Here is a 25689-nt window from a genome sequence, read left to right as displayed (position 1 = left end):
GCTACGTGTAGCACATTAAAGTGCAAGTTGTGTTGTTAAACCACACAAACACTGTAAAAAGTGCTCTTTTGTCATATTTTATTAGGGTTTTTTTCGCTTTGATATTCAAGTATGTGGATACACAGATCCATCAAACACAATCAATAGCAAATAATTTAAAATTCTTTTTTTTTTTCATTTGAAACACAAACCTTCAAAACGCTCCACACCCCTTACTTGCATTTCTCCCACCACTGGCTAAGACACATAGAACTGCTTGTAAACATGATACAAATCAATCTGCAATTTGTTTAGAAAAGTAATTTACCGGTAGAAAAATATAGTCTTTTACATAGGTATTTCTTTCTTGGGAATTGTACACAATGTCACAGTATAACATACAGAGAAATGAGACAAATAGCGCTCTAGAAGTTATAAGGCCATTGGTTTTTTATAGAAATATGAAAAGTACAACCTACAAAAAGTCAGCCAACTGTCCTTTTCATAAGTGAAAACCACCAGGCATGCAAAACTGTATAAGCTGTTTTTTTGTTTTGTATTTCCCCGCGCCCCACCCATAGTGGTATAGAAGGTTCTTTTTTTTTTTTCTCCCAAAAATTGCAGCAACAATCAGGTGTCACTTCTAGGGACAGTGGGCCCACACAACCAGTGTTGGGTGTAATATGCCAGAACTACGAGAAGCATCTCAGAGGTGCTGGACAGGGCCACAATGAAAGGAGCTTGTGACGCGAAGTCGGCCTCCACCCGGCGGAAGGACAGCTGCATGACAGCCAGGGCCAGCAAGCTGTTCTGGACGCCCACCTCAATGCTCACCGTCTTCCTCTGAGGTGGTGCCAGGCCAGCCAGCTTGGCCAGAAGTGCCCCAACCAACAATCCGAGCAAAGGCACCGTCACGCCGACAGCCACAATGGGAGGCCTGACATTGGCCAGTATAGATGCGCCCATTTGGTAAGCCATAAAAATGCCACCAACAATGAGCACAAAGCTAAAGGGCCTAATGAGTGCGAGCAAGACACGAGTGAGGGCGGGCAGGCGTAGCTTGACCAGCATTCCGAGAGAAATGGGGATGGCAATGAAGAGGAGGGTGCCAAGAATCTTCACGAATGGCACATGCAGTGCCGCATGCACCCCGAGCAGATGTCCATACAGAGCTGATGACAGAGGCATGGCTGCCACCGCCACCACTGTAGACACCAGAGTCATGGAGATAGCCAGAGTGACATCTCCTCCAAGCAGTAGACTGTAAAGGTATCCACCTCCACCACCCGGGGCGGAGCATGTGATCACCAGGCCCAGTGAGAGCGCTTTGGGCAGCAAGGCCAGCTGAGACACGCTGTATGCATACAATGGCATCACCAGGAACTGACCCAGCACCCCAAGGAACAGAGGCACGGGGCTCCTCAGGAGGGCCTTCAGTACCTCCACCTCCACCTTGCAGCCAAAGGCACACTTGTTGACAAAGATGAGGGGAAGCAGAGCAAATAGCACAGGGTTCTCTGAGAAATGGGACAGTCCACCTGACTGGATGAGTTGTGTGGCGGGGTCATCACTCCCAGGGGCCACCACGATGCAGTAATCTGTCCTCTCCTCGATCAGAACGGGCATCGAATCCTGGTTCTCTTCCAACAGTTGGATCGACAGCTGAGCCCTTCCTGGGAAACCAGAGTGGATACTGATAATGTAGTTCCTTGCAGGTCCCGCATGGCCGCCGTCTGTCACATTCAAGATGGAGAGGACCTCTGGGTCTAAGGAGCGCACTTTCACAGTCTGTTTCCAGCTCTTTCGGCCGTTGCCGTTGTTCCGGTATTGGCTGGAGATTACAATCACGCCCTTGGTGTTTTCAGGAAACTCAAATTCCTGTGACGAACCGTCCCCAATGACGATTGACCTGCTGCTATCCGCCGTCAAACTGGAGGGGTTGCTGCGGTTAATGGTCTGGTTTACAGTGGCCCACGCCCAGTCCGCTTTGCCGGTAACAAGGAAGCAGCAGCAGAAGGTAAATAGCGTCCTCATTGTATTCAACGATAGGCGCCGCAGAGAGACACTTTTCTCCACCAGCAGCTTCCCCGCTTCCCTGCCCTGCCACGCTGTTACTCCGCGACGTCAAACAATGTCATTGTTGTCTCCGGTGTAAAACAAGAGCGTTAGTTAGGGATCGACATCGCGTCCGTCTCCCGTTTCATCATCGCGGCCATCATACCGGAACCCAAACATCACCCCGCCCTGTCCAGTCAGAGACGTGCGCATCGACAGACAACAGCACACAGGAAATACAGCAGACACGTAAATCTGTGTATTATTCGTTCTTTCGTTTTTCAACTGCCAATCGAAAACAAAAAATTAAAAAGGAGACTGACAATTTGGGTTTTCGTTTTCTTAATCCAACATGAAAAACGAATATATGCCTGTTTTTTCATATTTCGATTTTAGGCTCAGATCAAAAGTACGAAACGGAAAAACGGGCCACTTGACTGAATTTGATTTTTATATTTAATTGTTTGTATTTACGTGACCCGGAAGTTCTGTGGGCTAATGAGAATTACGAAGTTCTGCAAGCAGCAGTTCGGGTAGTGCAGTGGCGGCATGGCGGCGATGGAACAACACTCTACTATCGTCAAACAGTTATTCAACAGCGGTTTGACCCACGCCGAAATTTCCTCGTAGTTGCAGCAGATGGGCATTCGGCAATGCTCGGAAATGAGCGTCAGAAGATTCTGTGCTCAGCAAAATCTGAGGCGAAAAGGGCATTTGTCGGATGCGGAGCTGGAAAGTGCGTTGCTTCGATCAATATATGAGGTTGGTTTTCTTTCAGATATACACTTAAGGCTTCCATATTGTAAATATTAGCCATATAGAAAACACTAGTCAATGTGTAATCTCGTGACAGACAGGACCATCATATGTCCGGAAGTTCATGACCGGCTACCTGTCCACGTTGGGACTCATGCGGGAGAGGGTCGGGTTGGAAGAACGCTAAGAGAGCTCCATCAGCCGTACCATGAATACCGGCGTCAGGTGATGCTTGTCCTTTAGCAATAGAATCGCCAACATTCTAATCATCACAATCATAGGTCCCAGGCCGTCATGTAGGCTATCGTAATTGTTTTAGCTGTTCGGATTTAGAACTGTCAATCACTCGGATTAAGTGCTTGACAGCTGTCTTGTCCTGTGTTTACGTCACTCACGTCTCAGTTGAAGCGACAGAAGAGATGATGATGATGTTCACTGGATCATATTTATTTATTTATTCCTACGTCAGTTTATTGTCAACGCCAAGTTGCTCGATGTGGAGATGACGTAGTTTACATAGACCATACCTGTCAACTCATACGGTTTAGCCATAGTTCATACGGATTTTGTGGTGAATCTTACGTATATGGCCGTATCGCACAAATCATACGGATTCTGAAAATTTGGTGAAAAAAGTAACGCCGGAATACAACTCTGAACACAGTAATGCCACTAAGTAGAATGATGATTAGACATTAACTAGACATTGTATTATGGAGATCTACAATAAATATCATTGAAAAATTCGTGGGTTTTTTTTCTGCCGTTATTTTGACATATAAAATCATTTGGTATGTTATAAGGATTTTTTGCTCTTTATAAGGATTTTTTTGGTAGTTTATACAGGTTGGCGCTCCTAAAAGTTGACAGGTATGCATAGACTCGGAGATTACTGGGCTGGGATAGCTCCGAGCTATGAAAATAATTAATAGTGAGTCTTTACATGCAAGAGATGTTGCCACATGTTGCTACAGACACAACCTCAGCAGGCCACCAAACCTCCAAACCACATCAACAAAGGTGAGTGTTGTGTAAAGGATAGTACAATATTAAGATGATTCAGATTTTTAAAAAAAAATATGAATGTGAAGTTGCTGGTTTTTTTGCTGTTGTATCGCCCTTTCTCTGAAATATACCATTTGGAATTTTGATTAACAGAACCTTCGAGTGGAGAGGATGTGGCCAGAGGTGAACAATCATGTAAACTATCCACTGAAACGGGCTCTGGTGCACCTGCTTGACCAAGAGGTTGTGAACATGGAGGACAACCTCAGGAGATTTTGCATCTCAAACCTGACATGTCAAGTAAGCCAAATTGGACTTCAGAGTGGTGGGTTCATGGAATGCACACAAGATCCCAGGTATATATAATTATTTACAATTAAGAAATATTGATCTTATCCCTGTCCCAATCCATCTGACCTATTGCTTTGATTCCATATCTTTGGTCGAGGAATACCTAATGAATTGGCAGCAGATGGCTGCCAAGCTAGAGTTACAGAGGAGCTGCTGCCATGTGCTTCTGTTGTGGCAAACATGTATGAGCAAGACTTGGGAGTCCTCTTTTGGAGCTGATCCATTTTCCTCAGACGAGGGCAGATGTCATGCAGAACAGAGCTTTGCAGAGAACTACCCTGATATCTCTCTTCTTTTTAATCATGTGGTAAACAATGATGATGGTCCTTTCCAAGATGCGTTAATCTGCCTAATTAATGTAGCGGCAAGATATGTATGAAAAATAAAAACTTAGTTGTGCTTGCTCACAGTCTGTGATGTTCTTGAGTAACTGAATAAGCAAATAATTACCGGTAGTTCTCTTTTCTACATTTTGAAGACCAATTCTCAATACTTCTGGAAAACATTAACAAATAAAACATAAAACAGTGCAAATATGAGAGACCTGAGCACAACTGTCAAGGGACACTGGGAAGAGATAAAGTAATTAGATGCACAGACATTTGAAGTCAAAAGTGCTTTGAATGCAAAAAAACAGTCAAGTGGAAACAATCTGAACAATTCACTGCATGACTATTTACTGTATTGTTGAACTAGTACAGTGTGTTTTCCAGCACAGCCAATGCATCAGACAGTCCGGAGAGGTTTTGCATATTGAGGTCAAACTCATCCCCTCGACATTTTGGGCAAGTTGTAGAATTTTTCTGCCATTGTTCGATGCAGATCCTGCAGCCAACAATGCTGTGGCAACACGATGACACCATGGGCTCAACCACCAGACCTGCAAATGTGATTCAGAAAAAAAAAATACAGAAACGCGGACAACGCAGTAGCTGTTACCGGTTCAAACACGTTACGCGGTCTATGTTACATTGAGCATTAAGGTTAGCAGATGCAACATGGGTGCAATTTCACAAAAACGTTATTTGTCAAAATATTTACCTGGAAAATTCTGCTTTTGTCAGCATTCATCTCCTCCTCCTTCAGGGTGACACGCTTGGCTCCTCGAAACAAGACAGCTCTCCGTGGCTCTCGTAGTACCTGTATGCTGGTAATTCTCATTAGCCCACAGAACTTCCGGGTCACGTAAATACAAACGATGTAATATAAAAATCAAATTCAGTCAAATGGCCCGTTTTTCCGTTTCGTATTTTTGATCGGAGCCTAAAATCGAAATATGAAAAAACAGGCATATATTCGTTTTTCATGTTGGATTAAGAAAACGAAAAACGAAATTGACAGTCTCCTTTTAATTGTTTTCGATTGGCAGTTGAAAAACGAAAGAACGAATGATACACGGATTCACGTAGGTTCCTCTTTTGAGGTTCTCATTTCGCTCTAGTCATTGCAAATACGTCCGACTCGAACTACCGACATATCCCGTAACCCTTAATCTTTCGTAGATTTAATGAATTATATGCAGTGCTTGCTTGTGTTGAATGGAGGTTCCGGTTTGTGCTCTCCAAAATAAAGCAACTTTTAAAGAGCGAATTGTGTTAGAAACCCAAACAATAGCTTTTCGAAAAACAAATTGATATATAAGGGCAGCTCTTAACTCCAACTTAACCAAAATGTCAGCATTTTTCGAAATTAAATACCCACAAAAATATTTATATATATTTTAATATTTATATATATATTTTTGTGTTTCTCCTCAAATTGTTTTGTCTGATTAAACCCGTTCCAACTTCAAATTGTTCATCTTATGCTTACAGATACTAAGAATGCATCACTACTAAAAACTGATTATTTTTCCCATTAAAGTACCCGCAACATTTTTAATACCCAAACAAAACAAAAAAATCCTAATTTCTAAAATTTTCCTCCTATTAAGTCAAGTCAACTGTATTTATAGAGCACTATTAAACCATTCTAATGTCAAAGTATTCCAAAGATTCAAGGCATGGGGACTTTTTATTTTTTTTACAGTTTTCCCAAAATTCAAAAATTTTTTTTACCCACAAAAACAGCATTCATTTTCAATAAGACTATCATTCAAGAAACGTTATATTTCCAATTCAAAACGCAAAATGTTCAGATCATTCAATTCAACTTGGGAACCGTTTCTTAAAAATAGGCCAAACATTCGTACATTCCAAAAATCTGTAATTTTTCACACGTAATATTCTTATATTAAGATTAATCTCGGCGGCCCGGTGGGTGACTGGTTAGCATGTGTGGGTTTTCTCTGGGTACTCCGGTCTCCTCCCACATTCCCAAAATAGGTTAATGGACTACTCAAAACTGTCCAGAGGTGTGAGTGTGAGCGCGGATGGTTGTTCGTCTCTGTGTGCCCTGTGATTGGCTAGCAACCGGTTTATGTTGTGCCCCGCTTACTGCCCGAAGTGAGCTGGGATAGGCTCCAGCATGCCAAAGCGGTCCAGAAAATGGATGGATGGATGATTAATCAACAAAATGATTGACGGATCAATTTTTAAAATAATTGTTAGCAGAGCACTCCTACATTTTATTACTTTAAGGATGCCTCATTGCAATAATTGTGTGGGAAAAAAAGCTACACAATTTAAATAGGACTACAGACCGCCAATAGTGAAAACTGGCATAGAAGTGACGTCTTTTGAAATGCTTTGGAGAGGAAAACAAAAAAACATTCTTTTAAAAAAAATGCTGAAAAACTTCCATTTTCCATGTAATATGAGACCTGGATATAAAGTTAAATGAGTGGAACATAGATGACTATACCATAAGCATCAACACACCAAACACTGAAATCAAATGAAAGTCTGTACAGGAGGTTAATATTTTATTTTTGCCAGATAAACAAAAGTGCTGCAAGGACGAAGTTCCTCAGTATAAATAACACCCCCCTTATAAAAATGCACAACTGAAAGACAGGAAACAGAGGCCGATGGTAAAGCTGCCATGTCACAGGTCAAGACAACTTCTTTCCTGGCGTCTACTCTTGCGAGTTTCAAAGAAAGAATACTCGAAGATAAACATCCATGATTAACAAAACAACAACAACAAAACCAAACTTCTGTTTAAAACAAAACATTCAGATGTCTTTAAAAACAATCTGCTCACCTAAAATTTCACTCAAGGTTACAGCTTCTATATGATTTGTTTGAATTCCATGTTAAACTCCCCACAAAATACAACTGATTAAATGGGGATATTCACAGGGGGAAAAAAAACCCTAAACTAAAAACATGATTGTGTGTTCATCTGACACTCAGAGCAAGCTGTGGTCAGTTCTCGTGCGAAGGTGCTGTTGGCAAAATATCTCTTGCTGACTTGGACAAAAAGTGTACAGTGCTCAGCTCGCACCTCTCTCTTTCAACAGTCCTTCAGGCACTTTAAAGCACTTCAATCCAGAGTAAGTTAACGCAGAAGATGGAGATCGTGGCATGTGTGTTAATTAACAACAAATAAAATCAACATGTCTCACTGAAGTGTAATATTTGGAACATGGATGAATGTGATGAGAGGAGACACCAAACTGCTTTTCCAAACAGATACAAAGGCCGAAAATGTCTGACCAAAGCCAGGTACACAATAGTAAAATACGTCCCACTTCCATATAATCACTTAAGTTGCTTTTGTGAATTAAAAGTTTTCATCTTTATTGTTGTCATTATACAGTTAAGTAAACCCAGAATCAATTTGGAAATGGCATACAAGGGTGGGGGCACACAACCGTTAGGCCAAAACAAGGAAATGTGAAGGTTGATACTCCTTCCTGGTAGGAAGACCTCGGGACAAATACACAAATACCACCACTGCCAGCATCAAGTGTGTCTTTTTTCCCGTGCAGCTGAGTTAAGTGACCTTTCAGTTCCGCAGAGCAGCCAGCCTGCAACATGAAAAAGATGGTAAAGTTAAAGTGCAAAAAAATAAGAAATGGGGAAAAAATAAAAAGGTAATTTGAAACTAGAAACAAGAGGAGAACATCTTCATTCAAATCAAATTAATTCAGTCGACCTCAAAACCCTTTGGTAAATTATTATTGTTAGGTAACAAAGAACTGAACATATATTGCCAAGATGTAGAGTTGGGCTCATAGTTTAAGTTTACATTCCCTGTTAAAATGTGTAAAATACAGTTTTGGCGGTTTATTTATTCTCAATATGCCTGTGAAAAGGGAACTTGTTATTATTTTCTTTACTGGTATGCTTTGTTTCATGAATGTCCTTGGCTGTGAAATAGCTTATATGTTGCAGCTTCGAGACACAAAGAACTAAGGGGTTGTCTTTAAAGTAGATCTTTTATTTTTCAAACTCCTAAAAAATACAAGCACGTCCCCCCTTCTGTACTGTGCCTCTTCTGCTCTAGTCGGCTCAAGAGGTGTTCAAAACCCACCTCAGAAAAACGTTAATTAGTGATGACTTCAATGGCAATAAGACAAATCAGTGAAATGCAACAAAACAGAAAATCCAGCAAAACATTTCAATCCATCCATCCACTTTCTACAACGTATCCAGGGTCAGGTCAGGGCAGCAGCTTTAGCAGGGAAGCCCAGACTTCCCTCTCCCCAGCTACTTGTTCCAGCTCTTCCCGGGGGATCCCGAGGCCTTCCCAGGCCAGCTGGGTGACAGTCTCTCCAGCGTGTCCTGGGTCATCCCCCAGGGTCTCCTGCCAGTGGGACATGCCTGGAACACCTCACCAGGGAGGCGCTCAGGAGGCATTCGAATCAGATGCCCAAGCCACCTCATCTGGCTCCTCTCGATGTGGAGGAGAAGAGGCTCGACTCTGAGCCCCTCCCGGATGACCGAGCTTCTCACCTTATCTCTAAGGGAGAGCCCGGACACCCTGCGGAGAAAACTCATTTCGGCCGCTTGTATCCGGGATCTCGTTCTTTCGGTCACGACCCATAGCTCGTGACCATAGATGAGGGTTGGAATGTAGATCGACCGGTAAATTGAGAGCTTCGCCCTTTGGCTCAGCTCCTTCTTTACCACGACAGACCGATACAACGTCCACATCACAGCAGACGCTGCACCGAGCTACCTGTCGATCTCTCGCTCCCTTCTGCCCTCACTCATGAACAAGACCCTAAGACACTCACACTCCTCCACTTGGGGCATCCCCGACCCGGAGAGGGCACTCCACCCTTTTCCGACTAAGATAAGATAAGATAAGATAAGATACCCTTTATTAGTCCCACACTGGGGAAATTCACAGCCTCCAGCAGCAAGAATGTAGGCAGAAAGAAGAAGAAAAAACAAACAAACACCGTCCAGTTAAGTGCAATATAAATACAAAATGGATAAATCGCAGTGCTATTTACAGTTGTTTTCCACATCATTCAATTATTAAATATTATTGTTGCTATTTTTTATTCAGCAGCCTGACAGCAGTTGGTAGGAACGAGCGTCTGTATCTCTCCTTCTTGCAGCGCGGGTGTAACAGTCTCTGGTTGAAGGAGCTACCAAGTGCTGTCAGGGCGGGCTGGAGAGGGTGGGAGGGACTGTCCATCATAGCTTTTAGCTTAGTTAGCATCCTTCTGTTGCCCACCTCCTACTGAGTGTCAAGGGAGCAGCCCAGGACAGAACTGGCCTTCCTGACCAGTCGCTCCAGTCTCTTTCTGTCCCGGGCTGAGATGCTGCCTGACCAGCAGACAATGCCATAATGGATGGCCGAGGCCACCACCGAGTTATAGAAAGTCTTAAGGAGCGACCCCTGAACCCCAAAAGACCTCAGTTTCCTGAGTAGGAAGAGTCGGCTCTGTCCTTTCCTAATCAGGTTGTCCGTGTTTGTAGACCAGTCCAGTTTGTTGTTCAGAAGAACACCTAGGTACTTGTAGGAGGTCACCCTCTCTAAGGACAATTGTTTCAGATTTGGAGGTGCGCCTCACACTCGGCTGCAAACTGCTCCACTTTGAGTTGGAGATCCCGGCTTGAAAAAGCCAAGGTATCATCTGCAAAAAGCAGAGATGCAATACTGAGGCCACGGAACCGGACCCCCTCAAGCCCGTGGCTGCATCTAGAAATTCTGTCAACAAAATGTGACCTCTATAAAAGGCTAAACTGGGGCGAAACGCCAAAGAAAATGTAAAAAACAAAAAACAAAACATTGTTTGATTTTTCAAGGGATTTTTTTTTTTGTCGGCCTGTTACATACGTCACCAAATGTTTGTAGTCTAGGTTTGAAAGGTGGGCACTAAAACATTTATCTACTGCAGCCAGTAGGTGGCACTACCACTACGATGGAAAAAAAAGTTTGTAACTGTATTCAGGTCTAGACTTTTATCAAACAAGTGACAGAAGATAGGATAATCTGGGTGACGTTTGTGACCATATGTGAGGGTAGGAATGTAGATCAACCAGTAAATCAAGAGCTTTGACTTTCGCCTCAGCTTCTTCTTCACCACGACAGACCGATCCAGAGTCCTCATCACAGCAGACAATGCACCGATCCGCTTGTCTATCTCACACTCCCTCTACCCTCAGTGGTGAACAAGACCCCAAGATACTTAAACTCCTCCACTTGGGGCAAGATCTCATCCTCGACCTGAAGAGGGCACTCCAAATGTAGTTATTTTGTTTTTAGAACTTCCTGCAGCCATCACCATGAACAAAGTTAGCAATAAATTCAAAATAATTAAATTAAACTGTGATTTAATGATAAATAACCATTGTGTTACAACAGAATTGTTTGCATGCATGTGTGAGTGTGTTAATTGCATCAACGTGTATGTTGTTTTGTACCAATTTGTCCACGCATGACCACAGTAAAGCGGTTCAGAATTTGGATGATCACCCCTGCACATGACGATGGTTGTGTATGCATTGACGCACAACGGCCAGCGATATGAACTATTCCTGAATCACGTTTTGTAGATCCACATACATTATGTTCACTGTATGAGTTTTTATAAATCCCCAAAGAGATGGGTGCGCTCAACAAATTTTTAGAAACAAGCTCTGCCATTTTATCCACTTGTAATTTTTAATTTATAAATATGGTCATGTAATGTTCTAAACCACAATATATGTGTACCATTCATACAGACAGTGAACTCGGAAGTGTATTTCTTGCTTGTGTGCTGTTAAGCCAGGAGCGATTGCGTGTCTCCCTGTTAGAGGAATCTATGAGCAAAATGGTATCATGTTTAAAGTTTCCTTTTAATTTGGGCACATCGAAACGTTTGGGTGCGTATCCAGCACCCCCCAAATGCCTGTGCATAAAGGCGCCGGCTACCTGGCCGGAGGGCTGTTGAAGTCCACAATTAGCACGTCAATGCAGGTGGGCGATCACGGGGGAGAGGGCGAAACTCAGTCACAAAAGGGGAATGAATAATTCGGGAATAGCGGTTGAACAACAAAAGACGAACACCCGTCGCGCCCAGGCGACATTGGCCATCCGCAAAGTCTGCAACATGTTAATTCAATGTAGACCAGACAGAAAAGGCGCCAACGTACTGGTGGTTCAATGTTTAAAACAGGTAACCAATCATTACAGAGGGGCCGGACCGGGGGTGCGGTATGCAAATATCGGGGGCAGTGTTTTCCTTGTATGTTACAATAAAAGTCTGAATTGGCGGGAAGGGAGCTCGAGTGTGATCGCGGATCAACTAACCGTCGTTCGCTCTCAGAGATCCGCTTCCGCCGATATTGAAGACAATTTTCCTGTGTGCCGAGTCATTTCTTTAACTTAGTCCGAGAAAATCTCCGACACTCCCTCAGTGGCTCTATTTGTGTCTTTCCTCCTTCTCAACCGTCGCAAGATCATTATCTGCTGGTTTTAACTGTCGATCAGCGCCAAACTTGAAAGGAGAAATGTGGTTGGTTGAACTGAGATTTACATGGAACACAAGCGTGTCACATCACTGATCTTGTCCTCATTTCGATATTAATATATTGAACGTTCAAGTCTGAATTTTGATACGATAAAGATATATCGCCCAGCTCTAATCTAATTTATGAATTTGCAGGTATATGAGAGACAGAGAGAAGCAATAAATATGGAATAATGCTTCATTTTGTAACTTAATGGTAACCATGCATGTGTAGCGAGCAAAAAACAGCAAGTTCCCCTCACGAACACTTACCGTCTGGAAAGCTGGTCTTCCTTCTCTTGGCTGCGTGAACTTTCTGCACCCACTGAGGTGGCTCCTGCAGGCAATTTGCTGAGTTGGTCCATCACCTCCAGGCCACTTTCCTCCGCTATTTGGTGGATCAAGTCATCCACCTGTTCTTGTGGTGTTGTCAGTGTCATTGCAGAGCTCATGGAGTCCTCCATTACCTGGTGTTGTGAAAAGAAACACAAATTGAACTAGACATAACCAGAGGTCCTCAAAATCCTTGAATAGAACGTCTGCAAAGATAGTTAAAAAGCACACCAAAATGCTTGATCACAGCACAGACAATAAACAAAAGGCTGTACAGAGGCAGTCACTTACTGAGGTGTGGACATCAAGGTTCTGGACTTGGCTTTCAAATTTATCCATGACAGCAGAAACCTTTTGAAGATCCATAGAATTCAGCGCTTTGTCAAGAGCCTTGGTCACCTGGCTCATGTTTTTCGTCACCTGTGAGAGAAAGCATATGTAGGATTTCTATCTGTCATAAACACACATATAACAAAAGCTGCGAGCAACTGTAACGGGCCCCCGTGGCTCTGGCCCCGTTGGGATACTGGCATGTTGGGGGACTGGCACAATAGAATTGGAATTTCGGGAAAATGGCACAATAAACCTTGAACACAGGGGTCTCTGGAGATAGATTCTGGGTATGCCCGGCATAGGCCCGGGAGATATGGCCTAAAATGCAGATTACGCTGTATCAACTGCATCCCTTTATATTAACAGTTTACAGTGATCCCTCGCCACTTCACACGTCACATTTTCCGGCTGCAGTACTTTGTGGGTTTTTTCAAAATACTGTACCCCCCACCCCCCCCATAGATAAATAAATTGTTGATCTGATCAGAAGATGGAGATTGGTCTTGTCCGAAAGCAGCAGCAGCACGTCTCTCTTCGCCTGCTCCTCATCAATAAGATTAATTGTTTTATCATAATTAATTGTTTTATCAAAAACATTTGGCTAGGCGGGGATAGCTGGCCAGGAACTAGCTGGAGGCTAACGGCGGCTACACCATTAGAGCATAAAGGGAGCGCTACGCCACCAACATAAGTCTCTTCACCTCACTCAGAAGGCAATGCTGATGAATGTTAATTACCGTATACGGTTCTATAATTACAGGTTTAAGTAAAGTAAAAATACTGTTTCCATATTTTAAACATGCTGGTACCCACATACACTTACACAAAAATTCCTAGGTGTGAGCAAAGCTTCCTTCGCGGATTTTCACTTATCACGACAGGGTCCCGGTCCCCATGAACCGCTATAAGTGAAGGATCACTGTATCCCAAATTTTAAATGTATTGCACTTAACTTACTGATTTCATTGTGACAGCGGTCTGGACTTTGGAGGCCACAGCGTCGACTCGAGATGCCATGCGCAACCAGTTCAGACCTTCATTTTTTTTCCGGATGGCATTCTCAGCATAAACCTTAGCACATTCCACATTTTTCTGTTGCAGGGCCTGTGATAAGAAGATGACACAGAAAGTTCAATATTAAAACTGTGTCCCAATCTTATATGATGTATCAACTGAATGTCTGGTCTGCAAAGGTTAAATCGAAGCAATTGGCCTGTTTTAATTTGTTGAAGACATTTTTGCCTGAGTGTGTCAGTGGCTACAAAAGCAGGCTCACCCCAAAGACAAATCCCAAGAAGCAAACTCAAAAAGGTTCTTTTCACTAATGTGACAGTGTCCAAATGTTACTTTGATACTATACCTGTACAAAGTACCTCAATAAAAACACAAGTAAAAGGCAGTGGAATAATAGCTAATATAAACAATTTTCTTCAATTTTTCATCGTTAAAAACAATTATAATAAGGATAGATATTATAATACTTCCGATTAAAAAAACAAAACAAAAAGTGATTTTTTTTAACGCTTCAGAAGAATTTAACATGAAACATTTAATATTTTTACCTTTCGTATCTTGAAATTTCTTTTGTAACTAGAGGCAATATTTTCCTGTTGAGGCATTTCGTAACTTGAAAATTTCACATGACGAGACGTTCGTAAGTAGAGGTACCACTGTATTTATGAATGTGTGTGTGTGTGTATATACTGTATCTCCATATAACTGTACACACACAGACACACACACACACACACATCCACGCACGTCTTTGGGAGGCGGGGACTAGGTTTTTTTTAAGACGTACATATACAGTACATCCTGTGTTTAAATGAGTGAATGATTGAACTGTTAACACCTTTCATATCAACTGTCAATAATTTCACATTTTAATTATTTTACCTGCAATTCTACAAAACATTCAAAGCACTTTGCATATACTGTATAACAACGAGGTGGGACATGCACTGGTGGTTTTTTTACAACATCACAAGTGAAAAGGATATGCAGCCACAAATCATTTCTGCTGCATTTTGTGAACAATATCACATAGGTGGTGCAATAAGTTTCTATATTACCGCGCAGCCCTTGGTGCAAAAATGAGGCATTGCTGATAAAACCATGTAAAACATCGCAATCAAATCTACTTAATCTGTTACAAATAATTTTTGAACCCCTTATGTATAGTGAATAAAAAACAATGGCAATGAGGTCTTTTGCTCACCTTTTTGACCTTGGCTTTCTCCTTATCAGACTCCTTCTCTGCCTTTTTGGCTAGTCTCTCCAGTTGTTTGGAGGTGAACTGGTCACCAAAGAAAAACATAAGGAAGAAATTAACATATAGGGTTCTACAAAAACAATGGCCCAATGCCACTACGTGACTGTGTTGGACCACCAGAAGTACACTGATGCTGACGGGCTAGAACACTTTTCATACAAGAATGGGATGAATTCAACACATTCCAGCTTTTTTTTTTTTAAATTAGTCAACATTTTGAGTTTTAGTTAAATTTTAACAAATTAAAAGTTAAATTGATCAGTCATCATTGATCTTATTTCTGAAAAAAATTGCACGTCAATATGATATAAAGCTAAAAAAAATGTCAAATGTTAAATATTCAGTTAGATTTTGCTATCTTAACTTTTGCTATGTTAACAGCGATTGGCTGGCAACTGATTCAGGGTGTCCCCCGCCTACTGCCCGAAGACGGCTGGGATAGGCTCCAGCACCCCCCGCGACCCTAGTGAGCATCAAGCGGTTCGGAAGATGGATGGATGGATGGATGTTAAATATTCAGTTAGATTTTTATTCAGAAAAAAAAGTAAGTACCGGTACACAGAAGTAATATTTTTTACAGACTTAAATAAGACACTAAATCTGAAATAAACATTGACATTTTTTTTAGATTATATCATGAATATGCAAGGCCACCAAAACAGGGTTTTGTCGGGCCATGAACAAAAAAGGCTTCATGTAAGCCCCTTATACAGTGGGGCAAATAAGTATTTAGTCAACCACCAATTGTGCAAGTTCTCCTACTTGAAAAGGTTAGAGAGGCCTGTAATTGTCAACATGGGTAAACCTCAACCATGAGAGACAGAATGTGGGGGAAAAAAAACTCAGAAAATTACATTGTTTGATTTTTAATGAATTTTTTTGCAAATCATGGTGGAAAATAAGTATTTGGTCAATACCAAAAGTTCATCTCAATACTTTATGTACCCTTTGTTGGCAATAACGGAGGCCAAACGTTTTCTGTAACTCTTCACAAGCTTTTCACACACTGTTGCTGGTATTTTGGCCCATTCCTCCATGCAGATCTCCTCCAGAGCAGTGATGTTTTGGGGCTGTCGTTGGGCAACATGGACTTTCAACTCCCTTCACAGATTTTCTATGGGGTTGAGATCTGGAGATTGGCTAGGCCACTCCAGGACCTTGAAATGCTTCTTAAGAAGCCACTCCTTTGTTGCCCTGGCTGTGTGTTTGGGATCATTGACATGCTGAAAGCCCATAAAGCATGATGTTTCCACGCCCATGCTTCACAGTGGGTATGGTGTTCTTCGGATGCAATTCAGTATTCTTTCTCCTCCAAACACGAGAACCTGTGTTTCGACCAAAAGTTCTATTTTGGTTTCATCTGACCATAACAAATTCTCCCAGTCCTCTTCTAGAGCATCCAAATGCTCTCTAGCGAACCGCAGACAGGCCTGGACGTGTACTGGCTTCAGCAGGGGGACACATCTAGCAGTGCAGGATTTGAGTCCCTGGCGGCGCATTTTGTTACTAATTGTAGCCTTTGTTACTGTGGTCCCAGCTCTCTGTAGGTCATTCACTAGGTCCCCCCGTGTGGTTCTGGGATTTTTGCTCACCGTTCTTGTCATCATTTTGACGCCACGGGGTGAGATCTTGCATGGAACCCCAGATCGAGGGAGATTATCAGTGGTCTTGTATGTCTTCCATTTTCTAATAATTGCTCCCACAGTTGATTTACTTACACCGCGTTTTACCTATTGCAGATTCAGTCTTCCCAGCCTGGTGCAGGTCTACAATTTTGTCTCTGGTGTCCTTCGACAGCTCTTTGGTCTTGGCCATAGTGGAGTTTGGAGTGTGACTGACTGAGGTTGTAGACAGGTGTCTTTTATACCAATAATGAGTTAAAACAGGCACCATTAATACAGGTAACGAGTGGAGCCTCGTTAGACCTCATTGGAAGAAGTTAGACCTCTTTGACAGCCAGAAATCTTGCTTCTTTGTAGTTGACCAAATACTTATTTTCCACTCTAATTTGCAAATAAATTCTTTAAAAATCAAACAGTGTAATTTTCTGAGCTTTTTTTTCCCACATTCTGTCTCTCATGGTTGAGCTTTACCCATGCTGACAATTACAGGCCTCTCTAATCTTTTCAAGTAGGAGAACTTGCACAATTGGTGGTTGACTAAATACTTATTTGCCCCACTGTGCATATGCCACTTTATTTCTAAATATTGGATACATACCTTTAATTGGAAAAGCGTGTCTATGGAAAGACAAAAGGGCAAAATTAGGATTATTGACTACATGTCACAGAAACTGAAGTGTGTCATTTTAAATTCTTGCGCCACAATTAATCAAAGGTAAAGGAAACTAAATCATTAAATAATTACATACTGAAAAGTAGCTTTGTAAGAAGATAATTAGAACTGCCTGAAATGAACCTATTAAAAATCGTTCACTCCATGAACGATTTTTGTACTTTATGGCAGGAGTGCCCAACCAGTCGATTGCGATCGACCGGTGGTCCAAGACAACAGTGAGGGCTGTTGAAGGGGAACTGGGGGGGAGGGTGTGTGTGTGTGTGTGTGTGTGTGTGTGTGTGTTATTAATATCATCAGCGATGGGCACTTAACCCTATTTTGCCAGACCTGGGTACCCTTCCATCATCGTCCCTCCGTCCCTATTCATATAATTATCATCCTCCATCCTTGTTCGTCCTCATCCTTTTTAAGCGCTTCCATCCCAGTCTGGGTTAAGGACCATTAAATGGACGGATCATCAAAACCCAGTTCCGTGCTTGTTTAGTGCATGCTTTTTTAAAAAACTTCTCGCCGCCCGTCCCAGAAATGGCCTCCGTCCCAGGGACCCAATGCCCATCTTTGAATATTATATATTTTTGTGTTAGTGTACACTTCAATTTAACCATCCTAACACTTTATCACTTTCAAGCTCACAAAAAAAAGAGAAACAAAGCAACAACAACAACAAAATCGGTCATCTTTAACCTATGGTGCTGAATGACCTGCATCACAGGAAGTTGTTTGTCGGCAATTGCAGCTAGTTATCACAGCTGTTGAGACAGATCTATATTTTGTTCATTCACAGACAAGGTTTGTTTCATCTGCAATTCACTGATGGCAGTGTCAAAGAATTCGAATCTGAAGCAGCAGGAACAGTATTTTAAAACTATACGCGAGGTACGATCGTGATGCTAATAATGCACTACAAAAGTGCACATCTGTCTCTCCGGGTCAGGTCTCTCACTAAGGTAGGCAATGCGTTACTTATAACAAACTCAGTCTTGTCTTGTAGTGAATTTATTTTTCTGTTTCGTCCATGTTAGGATCCATTATGGCTATTGATCACCATGGCATGCGTGTGTGGGTATGCGTGCACTTGCAGTAACAGGTCGCTCGTGGCAAGTTGGCTGCTTGAAAAGTAGATTTTCTGTCCAAAAAGGTTGGGCACCTCTGCTTCATGGGATTTCTATTTATTTATATGACTTTTCTTTTATGTTGGTGCAGATCATTAAAATATTACACAAAAAAATGCCATGAAAACGAAAGCATAAATAAACATGTCTTGTCAAAATCACCAATCAAGGTGGTGGTGGCCGAGATTGGCGATGTGATTAGTTAAACTGTGTGACAACACATCTCCAATGCTCCAGCTGCCACATTTCAACGGCTAGAATGAACTTGTAGCTGCTTGTCTGTCAAGTTACATGAATTGAATTTAGTAACAGATGGATTTGTGGATGAGGATTGATCCAAAAATAATGTGAGTACATTGTTACACACCAAACTCAGTTTTGCTCCCGTTGCCTTTTTAAAAGGTAGCATGCATGCGTGCTACCGTATTTTTTAAGATAGCATATATTTTACCATACCTGCGTCCAATAATGCAGTGTGTCTTGTGAATGTATTAAATACAGAAATAGCACCCATAACTGTCACTGTGCCCTTTAATATGGTCGTGAAAATACGGGAAACAAAATGGGGCAACGTATGGCAAACAGTAAAATGTTCCTTTCCGATAATTGATATATTTGTTGTTGTAGTCGTTAGGGGAGCCAATAAAGAAGTTGCTTTATTCTTAAATAAATTTGCCGATTCATTGGTTATCTGATTTTCTTTTTCAGCCAAATATTGGAATGAGCATCGGGCTCACCAGCATTTGACATAAACAGTGGCCCAGAGCCAGGATGCCGATGTGTCAGGCCACCACCTCCTTACAGATACTGGCAAGGCCAAACAAGTACAAATTTCTAAGTACTTGACATGGCCTTGTGCAATTGTAATGACTTGATTTTAGGACAGAAGAGTCATAGCCATGAATACCAATGTACTAATTATTTCAAGCAATAGGTGCAAAAACATGCAAATCCACAACACAGAAATAATATTTTCTTTAAGGCTTAAATAATACAGAATCAGGACACTAAACATGAAATAATCACCAAAACCTAATGTATCATGACTATACGTTGCCAGTACTGTTTTGGACAGGGTCAGCACAATTTGGGTAATCAAAAAAAGACAGTATAAAGCACAAAAAGAGTAAAACTAAAAATTAAGTCTCATGTTGAGTCAAAAGTCAAAGAATAAAAAAGAGTTTTAAGATGAGTTTTAAAAAGCGGTAGCGAGGGGGCTTGTCGAACGTTCAGTGGGAGGTTATTCCAAAGAGAGGGACCACCAACGGAAAAGGCTCCATCCCACTCTAAGCCTCCACTTAGTTCTTGGTACCTCTAATAATTGTGTCTGGTCTGCAGACCTGACAGCAGAGGGTAGGTGCATAGGGTCGGAGGAGCTCAGAGAGGTAAGGTGGGGCCAGGCCATTTCAAGATTTGAAAAAAAATAATAGGATTTTAACAAGAACAAGTAGCACCCAAGTGATCAAGTGGAAAGCCTGAAAATGCGAGCAGAGTTAGCAAGGGCTGCCCACACGGAAACATTTTCAGTTTAGTCGCGAATAACTAGCCGGCAGCCACTGAATGAGAGCAGCAATCAATGCAGTAGTATTATCAGTCACATTCGCAAGTAGCAATGATGCTAACGCCATATGAAGGATCATAATTTTAAAATTATGTTGACACTGTTTTTGTTCTTCCTGGTTGTTCCGTTTCTTATTCGTTCCATGTGTTATTTTACTTTATTCTACATTTGTTGTAGAGTAGAAAACACAGCTGGAAATGAAAATATATATATATATATAAATATATATAAAAAATTTATACTATTTAAGTAAAATGTTTACTAACTCCGTTACAATATTTGTTGCAGTATTACAATATTTGTTGTCAGTACCTGTTTTAAAGTACTGGTAGCAATTTAAAAAAACGGTTGCCGGTCCGCGAACAGCAAGTACTTGCCTCAACTGGTCCGTGACCCAAAAAAAAAAGGAACTTGGGAAACACTGCTTTAGGGAATCGTGTGCACATTCGGAGACAGTCATGATCTATCCTGGCGCCTTTTGTTATTTCATTACTTGACAACTTTGCCTGCAGATTATGGATACAAATAAAAGAATAGACAGAAAACCAAGGGAACCAGTCCAATATATAACGATATGCAGCATTTGCACCATGAAAACACGACATCTTTGCGAACCGTCTGTCCAAGCTCACAAGTCAAACCAGTGTGTCACAAAAACAGTTGCTGGGAAATTTAAAGCGACGAACTGTTCAACAACCTACCGTCCATTTCAAAACGCAGGCCTATTTGGTTTCTTGGCGAAGAACAATACCAGTCTTTAGTTGTTTCGCTTGACGGACAACTCCACAGAACTTCCTGGTCAACTGGTGACGTAGGCACATGTCTTCTTCGCTTGGTGTGTACTTCGTTCGTTTGGTTCAGCTTCTGATACTGCCATCTAGAAAAAATCTCTTTGTGTCCTCCGCCTGTAGTCGACCAGAGCCATGTGTGTGTGGACACACATACACGTATACATATATACTAGTGGCGGATGCTGGTCTGTCAAAGAGGAGAAGCTCAGTTTTGGCCGACATCATAAAATGTGTCCGTTTATTTATACGTGAATTCTACTCTCCGTTCCGTTTTCTCCGAAAATGTTCTGTGACCCTGTCATACCAACAAGGCGTCTTTTCCAGGGACTTATTTAGCAGTGATGTGTTCCTCGAGCCGGTCCTTGGCCTCGAGGACCGGCTCGAAGACTGAAGGGTCCTTGGCCTTGGAGTCATGCCATTGGTCTTGGCCTTGGGTTGCCGGTCCTCGGACACAACGAGGGATTAGAGCAGTGGTGGGCAAACTACGGTCCGCGGGCCGAATCCGGCCCGCTGGTCTTTTTAATCCGGCCCGCCGACGGTTGGTCCACAATTAAGGTTCGATGTGAATGATTGCATTCATTTCAATTGGACTTGTAATGACAGGCATTTCACCGCCAGGTGGCGCATTGACTTGAAGTTGCAGAACACTTGAAGTTTTTTTTAATGTACCATAGCTCGTGCTGACCTGGCCCTTCTGTCAAATTGTAAAAGTCAATGCGGCCCCCCAGCCAAAAAGTTTGCCCACCCCTGGATTAGAGCCTCGAATCCTTCGTCCACAGGTATAAAAGCGGCCAGAGGTCCGCATGTATCATGAAAAAATCAAACCAAATCCAATTATCAACTCATGTTGATAATTTTGTCTGGCGCTTTAGGTGGAGCGGGTTGCCGCTGACAGGTGTCAGTCAGTGCAACGTGTAAAGAGCGTCATCACAGTTAGTTTCAATCACGGTTCGTTCCGTTCGCGATCGGCAGTTTAAATAGCGTGTAAAGCCTTTCTGTAACAGTGGTGTCTTTTATTTCGCTATTTTTGCACAGTCGTCACGTTTGTGCGGTCGCACTAGAATGTTTGTTTGAACCAAGTAATTTGCGTTACAGCTGGAGTCAATAATGCCGGCACTTCAGTTCCGGATTTGGCCGTTGGGATTTGGAGTCCTTTTGCTCGATTCCGGTTATGTTTGCTGAATGCTTTCTCATGTTTGGAATAATGAATATTGATAATACATAGTTTAAAATCATGGGTGATTTAATTATTTATTATTATTATTGTGAAGTTGAAGCTATTAATTAATGTAGTATTAGTGGTAGTGGTAATAATAGTCATACTCAGAGAATGGTTAGCGATTCAGCCATCTCGTTACCTCTGCGTCCCGCGTCCGAGACGCATAATTTTGCCACGGGACGCACAGTTCCAAACAATGTGCGTTTTTGGGACGCAAAGAAATTTCTCAGTCAAAACAAACAAACAAAAAAAAAACTACGGCAAGTCTGAGGAATTCACAGTAACCATCGTTACCGGTAGCGTGTCGTTTCCGTGGCGTCATTTTCATGGTACCGAAAAATAGTTTAATTATAAAAGTCACCGCACTTGAATTGACTGTGTGATCCACGCGATTTCACTGCGCCTGTATGTGTGTTTGTGATGTGGTGTACTGTGTGAGTGTGTTTCTTTTAATTTACTTTCGTTTTGTTTTGTTTTCAGTGTTGGTGGGGCACAACAAATGACGTTATGTGCGCATGCGGGTTGTTATTTTAGTCCGCAAACTGAGGAATCGCGCGGATGAAAGTTTGAGATGGCGGCGAAAAAACTCCCAAGGTCTACTAATTACGATATTTAAGAAATGGGAATGCTTGTCTGATTTTTCGTATGAATCGTCCAAAGGGCGTATCACTAAACTCACCTGTGACGTATGCACAGAATGCGAGAGCGAAATACGACGCGAGGCACGATTACGAGGCAAATTGGTCATTAGATTTGTAGGCTAATCGCTGTGAAAAATATTATGAAACAGTATTGGTTATTCTATAATTTACCGGTTGTAGCATGGTAACTTTATGAATAAAACATTCGTCACAAGGTGTAGTAATGCTAACGCTGCTCAACCCGTATTGTTTTGTGTTTTTTGTTATTGTAAAGTGTCCTTGGGTGTCTTGAAAGGCGCTTATAAATAACATCTATTATTATTATTATTAATGTTAACTGTTGGTAGAACTAATGATGACGTGTGTTAAATTCTTTCGTCAAATTGATCGTAGATTACACATGCATCGTCTTGGGAAGAGGATGTCAAGCCACATCAATACTTACCTGTATCAATGATTACCAGTAAATTAATCTTTGCAGTGTGAGATTAGAAAAAAATACTCTGATGATGCCACATGAGTACACCAGTTTTTGATCCATTTATTTTTTGGAATAAGCCTGGAGTACACAGCTGCTGATGGAATGTTCATTGTTAATGCATAGTTTTCAAACATTTACCCTTGAAACATTATACTTTTGAGTGTCAGAATTCTTGATTATGAATATCAGTCAAAATAAAAAAATGGGTTCCCATGATGAATGTTTACGGAACCCAACATTAGTTACCGTGGTTTCCCATTGGGTAATCCGATGGAACCGAAAAACAGTTACCATAAATTTCCGAAATCCTCAGGCCTGCTACTGAATTATTTAAAATTTTGCAGTATTTGTTTATAATTGTATGTATATGTTGTTGTTTGTGTTATTATAATATGCAATTGAATAAGTAGACCGTTTCAGAATTCGAAATTTGGGACTCTCTCAATGCATAATGGGACTCATACTTTTCTGATCAGCGAGTCCCTGGGACTCGCTGCCGGTAAACTGTAAAATTATCACTGCAGAGATTACCGCTTTTTCTGCACTCAGTGATTGACTTCTATGCAAAGTCATTTCTCAACTTGTCTTCCGTGCCATGTCATGCCTGTTGAGTGATGATTTACTTCATATTAAGAAACTACTGCACTAAAACATTAATTCATAAATGTATATCATATGCTTTTATTTTTGTTTTTCTCAGTATAAATAACACGTACCCTGACTGTTCTACTCTTTGAATAAAAACACTTCATTCAAGCGTTAGGGAGTGCAAGGGGTTATGATGGAGGGGTGTTGCAAATCATGAAGACCTGCCAAATGGTATGATTGCATTGTTTTATACATGTCCTCGGCTCGGCCTCAGCTTCAAAATCAGTCCTTCGTCCTTGGCCTTGGCCTCTGAGGCAAGTCCTTGGTCCTTGGCCTTGGCTGACTGACTGACTAAACTGGCACGCAGGCTCAGACAGATCATCCAATCTGATGCAGAAAAGCCTGGCGTCCGGTACCCTCCCACTGCCATCCAGTCTCTGAGACGCCGAGCGTCCATGGGCAGGGCAAAAACCAGCTTGCATCCAATGACACGTCTCCGTTCAACGCATTGGGACAACCTACCCTGAACTCTCGAGACGCTTCGCGTCCGAGCAGTCGACGCTCTGCGGACACTCAGCGTCCACCGTTTAAAGCACAGCGAAGCTGCGGGAATGAATGAGAAGGGAGTCGCGTCGTAACCAGTAAGAAGAAGCTGATTTGGAACAAAAGTTGAGAACGTTGTGTACATGTACAGACAATGAAATTTACATTCATATATTTGATCACTTATTCTTTGACATTTTGGGGGAAGCCGAGCTTCCCTTGCAGTCCGAGAGCAATCGCCACTGATATATACATATACATGTCGTACACACACACACATACAATACATATATAGCGGCTGGATAGCTCAGTTGGTAAGGCACCGGTTTGGCATATGGGAGACTGGGGCACTATGAGCACATAACATCATCCAGTGTGGAGCAAGACCCTTCATGCGAATAGATGCGAGATGCTCTGTTGGAATGCTACTACTCAAGCAACCCGAGACAGAGGGGTTCCATGCAGAGAATGTGGGCTGAATGGTTACTTCGAAACGCACAGTCACGGTTGACCACGAAAAAAACTGGTAGTTCAGTGTTACAACATCCACAAATTTGAGATTGATGAAGTACAACACAGATTCCATGGTGAAGGGCCCCAGGCTGCCAGATCAGAGGAGGATGTGATACCAGAGATTGGGAGGCAATCCCCAATGAATGCAGATGATGAGATTGGGAGGCATGAATTAATGACATGTTGAGCGAGGCAGCAACTGACCTGAAATCTAAGAAGATGGCGAGAATGAAACCTAGAAACTGATTACAACGGCGATGTGAAGTACCACCAGAAATTCTCATGGAAACTGTGAATGCAGCGCTGAGGGCGATCGCTACCGTCACGATCACGGAAACCAATGAGCTGATATACGCTTCAGCATCAGTGATCGTAGAGATGCTTGGCGATAAGAGCAACCATGGGAGCCATGAGATATGTAACCCACCATGGAAAAGACGGTTGGAGGCCAAGATAATGGCAGCTCGGAAAGATGTGAGTCAATTGACGAAGCCCCAGAGAGGTGTGATGAAAAGGCCGATATCTGAGAGATACATCCAGATGATCATTCCTGAAGCACTCGAAACTGAGTTGCTTGGCAACTCAAAGGACAAGGAAACCAATACAAAAAGAACTTAAACCAAAACCAATTACAGAGCAAAACTACTAAGAATACTAGGCAAAGGCTATGAGGAAAAATACCGAAAATCTCTTGAGAATGAAAGCACTTGAGAACAGAGTCATGAGCAAGGCTTAATAATCCGACAGCCAGTTGTCAGTCTTTAAGGGCAGCTGGTAACGAGGCATGATTAGAGACAGGTATGGCTCATGAGGGAACGCCGACTCTCCAGCTGGAGACTGGAAAACCCCCCAAAACAAACAAGACAGAATCATGAGATTTTTCATTTTTAAGCACATGCCCATCCAAAGGTCTCTGCTCGCCCCTGTTTATGAATGGCAGTCATCGGCCATCTTTAACAGTTATTACAATGTGTCAAGTCACTCTTACTAATTCGTAGAACACCGGATTAGTGTTCGTGAG

The 25689-nt window shown here is 42.1% G+C and overlaps 2 protein-coding genes, 2 long non-coding RNA genes and 1 pseudogene across 4 annotated transcripts; 1 reads left to right on the top strand and 4 right to left on the bottom strand.

Annotated features, from left to right (window-relative positions):
• Window positions 1-61: 61 nt before the first annotated feature.
• Window positions 62-2256, bottom strand: slc10a3 (solute carrier family 10 member 3). The gene has a single exon (XM_086109452.1). It carries the CDS (start codon window positions 2011-2013, stop codon window positions 610-612), a length of 1404 nt encoding a protein of 467 aa, XP_085965578.1. The 5' UTR covers window positions 2014-2256; the 3' UTR covers window positions 62-609.
• Window positions 2257-2297: 41 nt separating this feature from the next.
• Window positions 2298-4555, top strand: LOC147205591 (uncharacterized). The gene is made up of 3 exons (XR_015100732.1): window positions 2298-2796; window positions 2888-3810; window positions 3949-4555. It is a non-coding gene; the product is annotated as an uncharacterized LOC147205591 (long non-coding RNA).
• A 244-nt stretch (window positions 4556-4799) lies between these two features.
• On the bottom strand, window positions 4800-5674 carry LOC147205590 (uncharacterized). The gene is made up of 2 exons (XR_015100733.1): window positions 5188-5674; window positions 4800-5026 (listed from the first exon to the last, which is right to left on the bottom strand). It is a non-coding gene; the product is annotated as an uncharacterized LOC147205590 (long non-coding RNA).
• A 1322-nt stretch (window positions 5675-6996) lies between these two features.
• chmp1a (charged multivesicular body protein 1A) lies at window positions 6997-20747 on the bottom strand. Its single transcript, XM_086109080.1, has 7 exons — window positions 20594-20747; window positions 17142-17161; window positions 14868-14945; window positions 13607-13753; window positions 12608-12736; window positions 12257-12450; window positions 6997-8059 (listed from the first exon to the last, which is right to left on the bottom strand). Exons 1-7 carry the CDS (start codon window positions 20598-20600, stop codon window positions 8038-8040), a joined length of 597 nt encoding a protein of 198 aa, XP_085965206.1. The 5' UTR covers window positions 20601-20747; the 3' UTR covers window positions 6997-8037.
• LOC147205589 (uncharacterized) lies at window positions 15749-16984 on the bottom strand (annotated as a pseudogene).
• Window positions 20748-25689: the final 4942 nt, after the last annotated feature.

This window comes from Hippocampus guttulatus, chromosome 4 (assembly GCF_054856545.1).
Source record: "Hippocampus guttulatus isolate MCC_2025c chromosome 4, RoL_Hgut_1.0, whole genome shotgun sequence".
In the NCBI taxonomy this organism is placed as follows: Eukaryota; Metazoa; Chordata; class Actinopteri; order Syngnathiformes; family Syngnathidae; genus Hippocampus; species Hippocampus guttulatus.
Note: the sequence above shows the minus strand (reverse complement) of the source record. Positions and strands in the feature narration are given on the sequence as shown.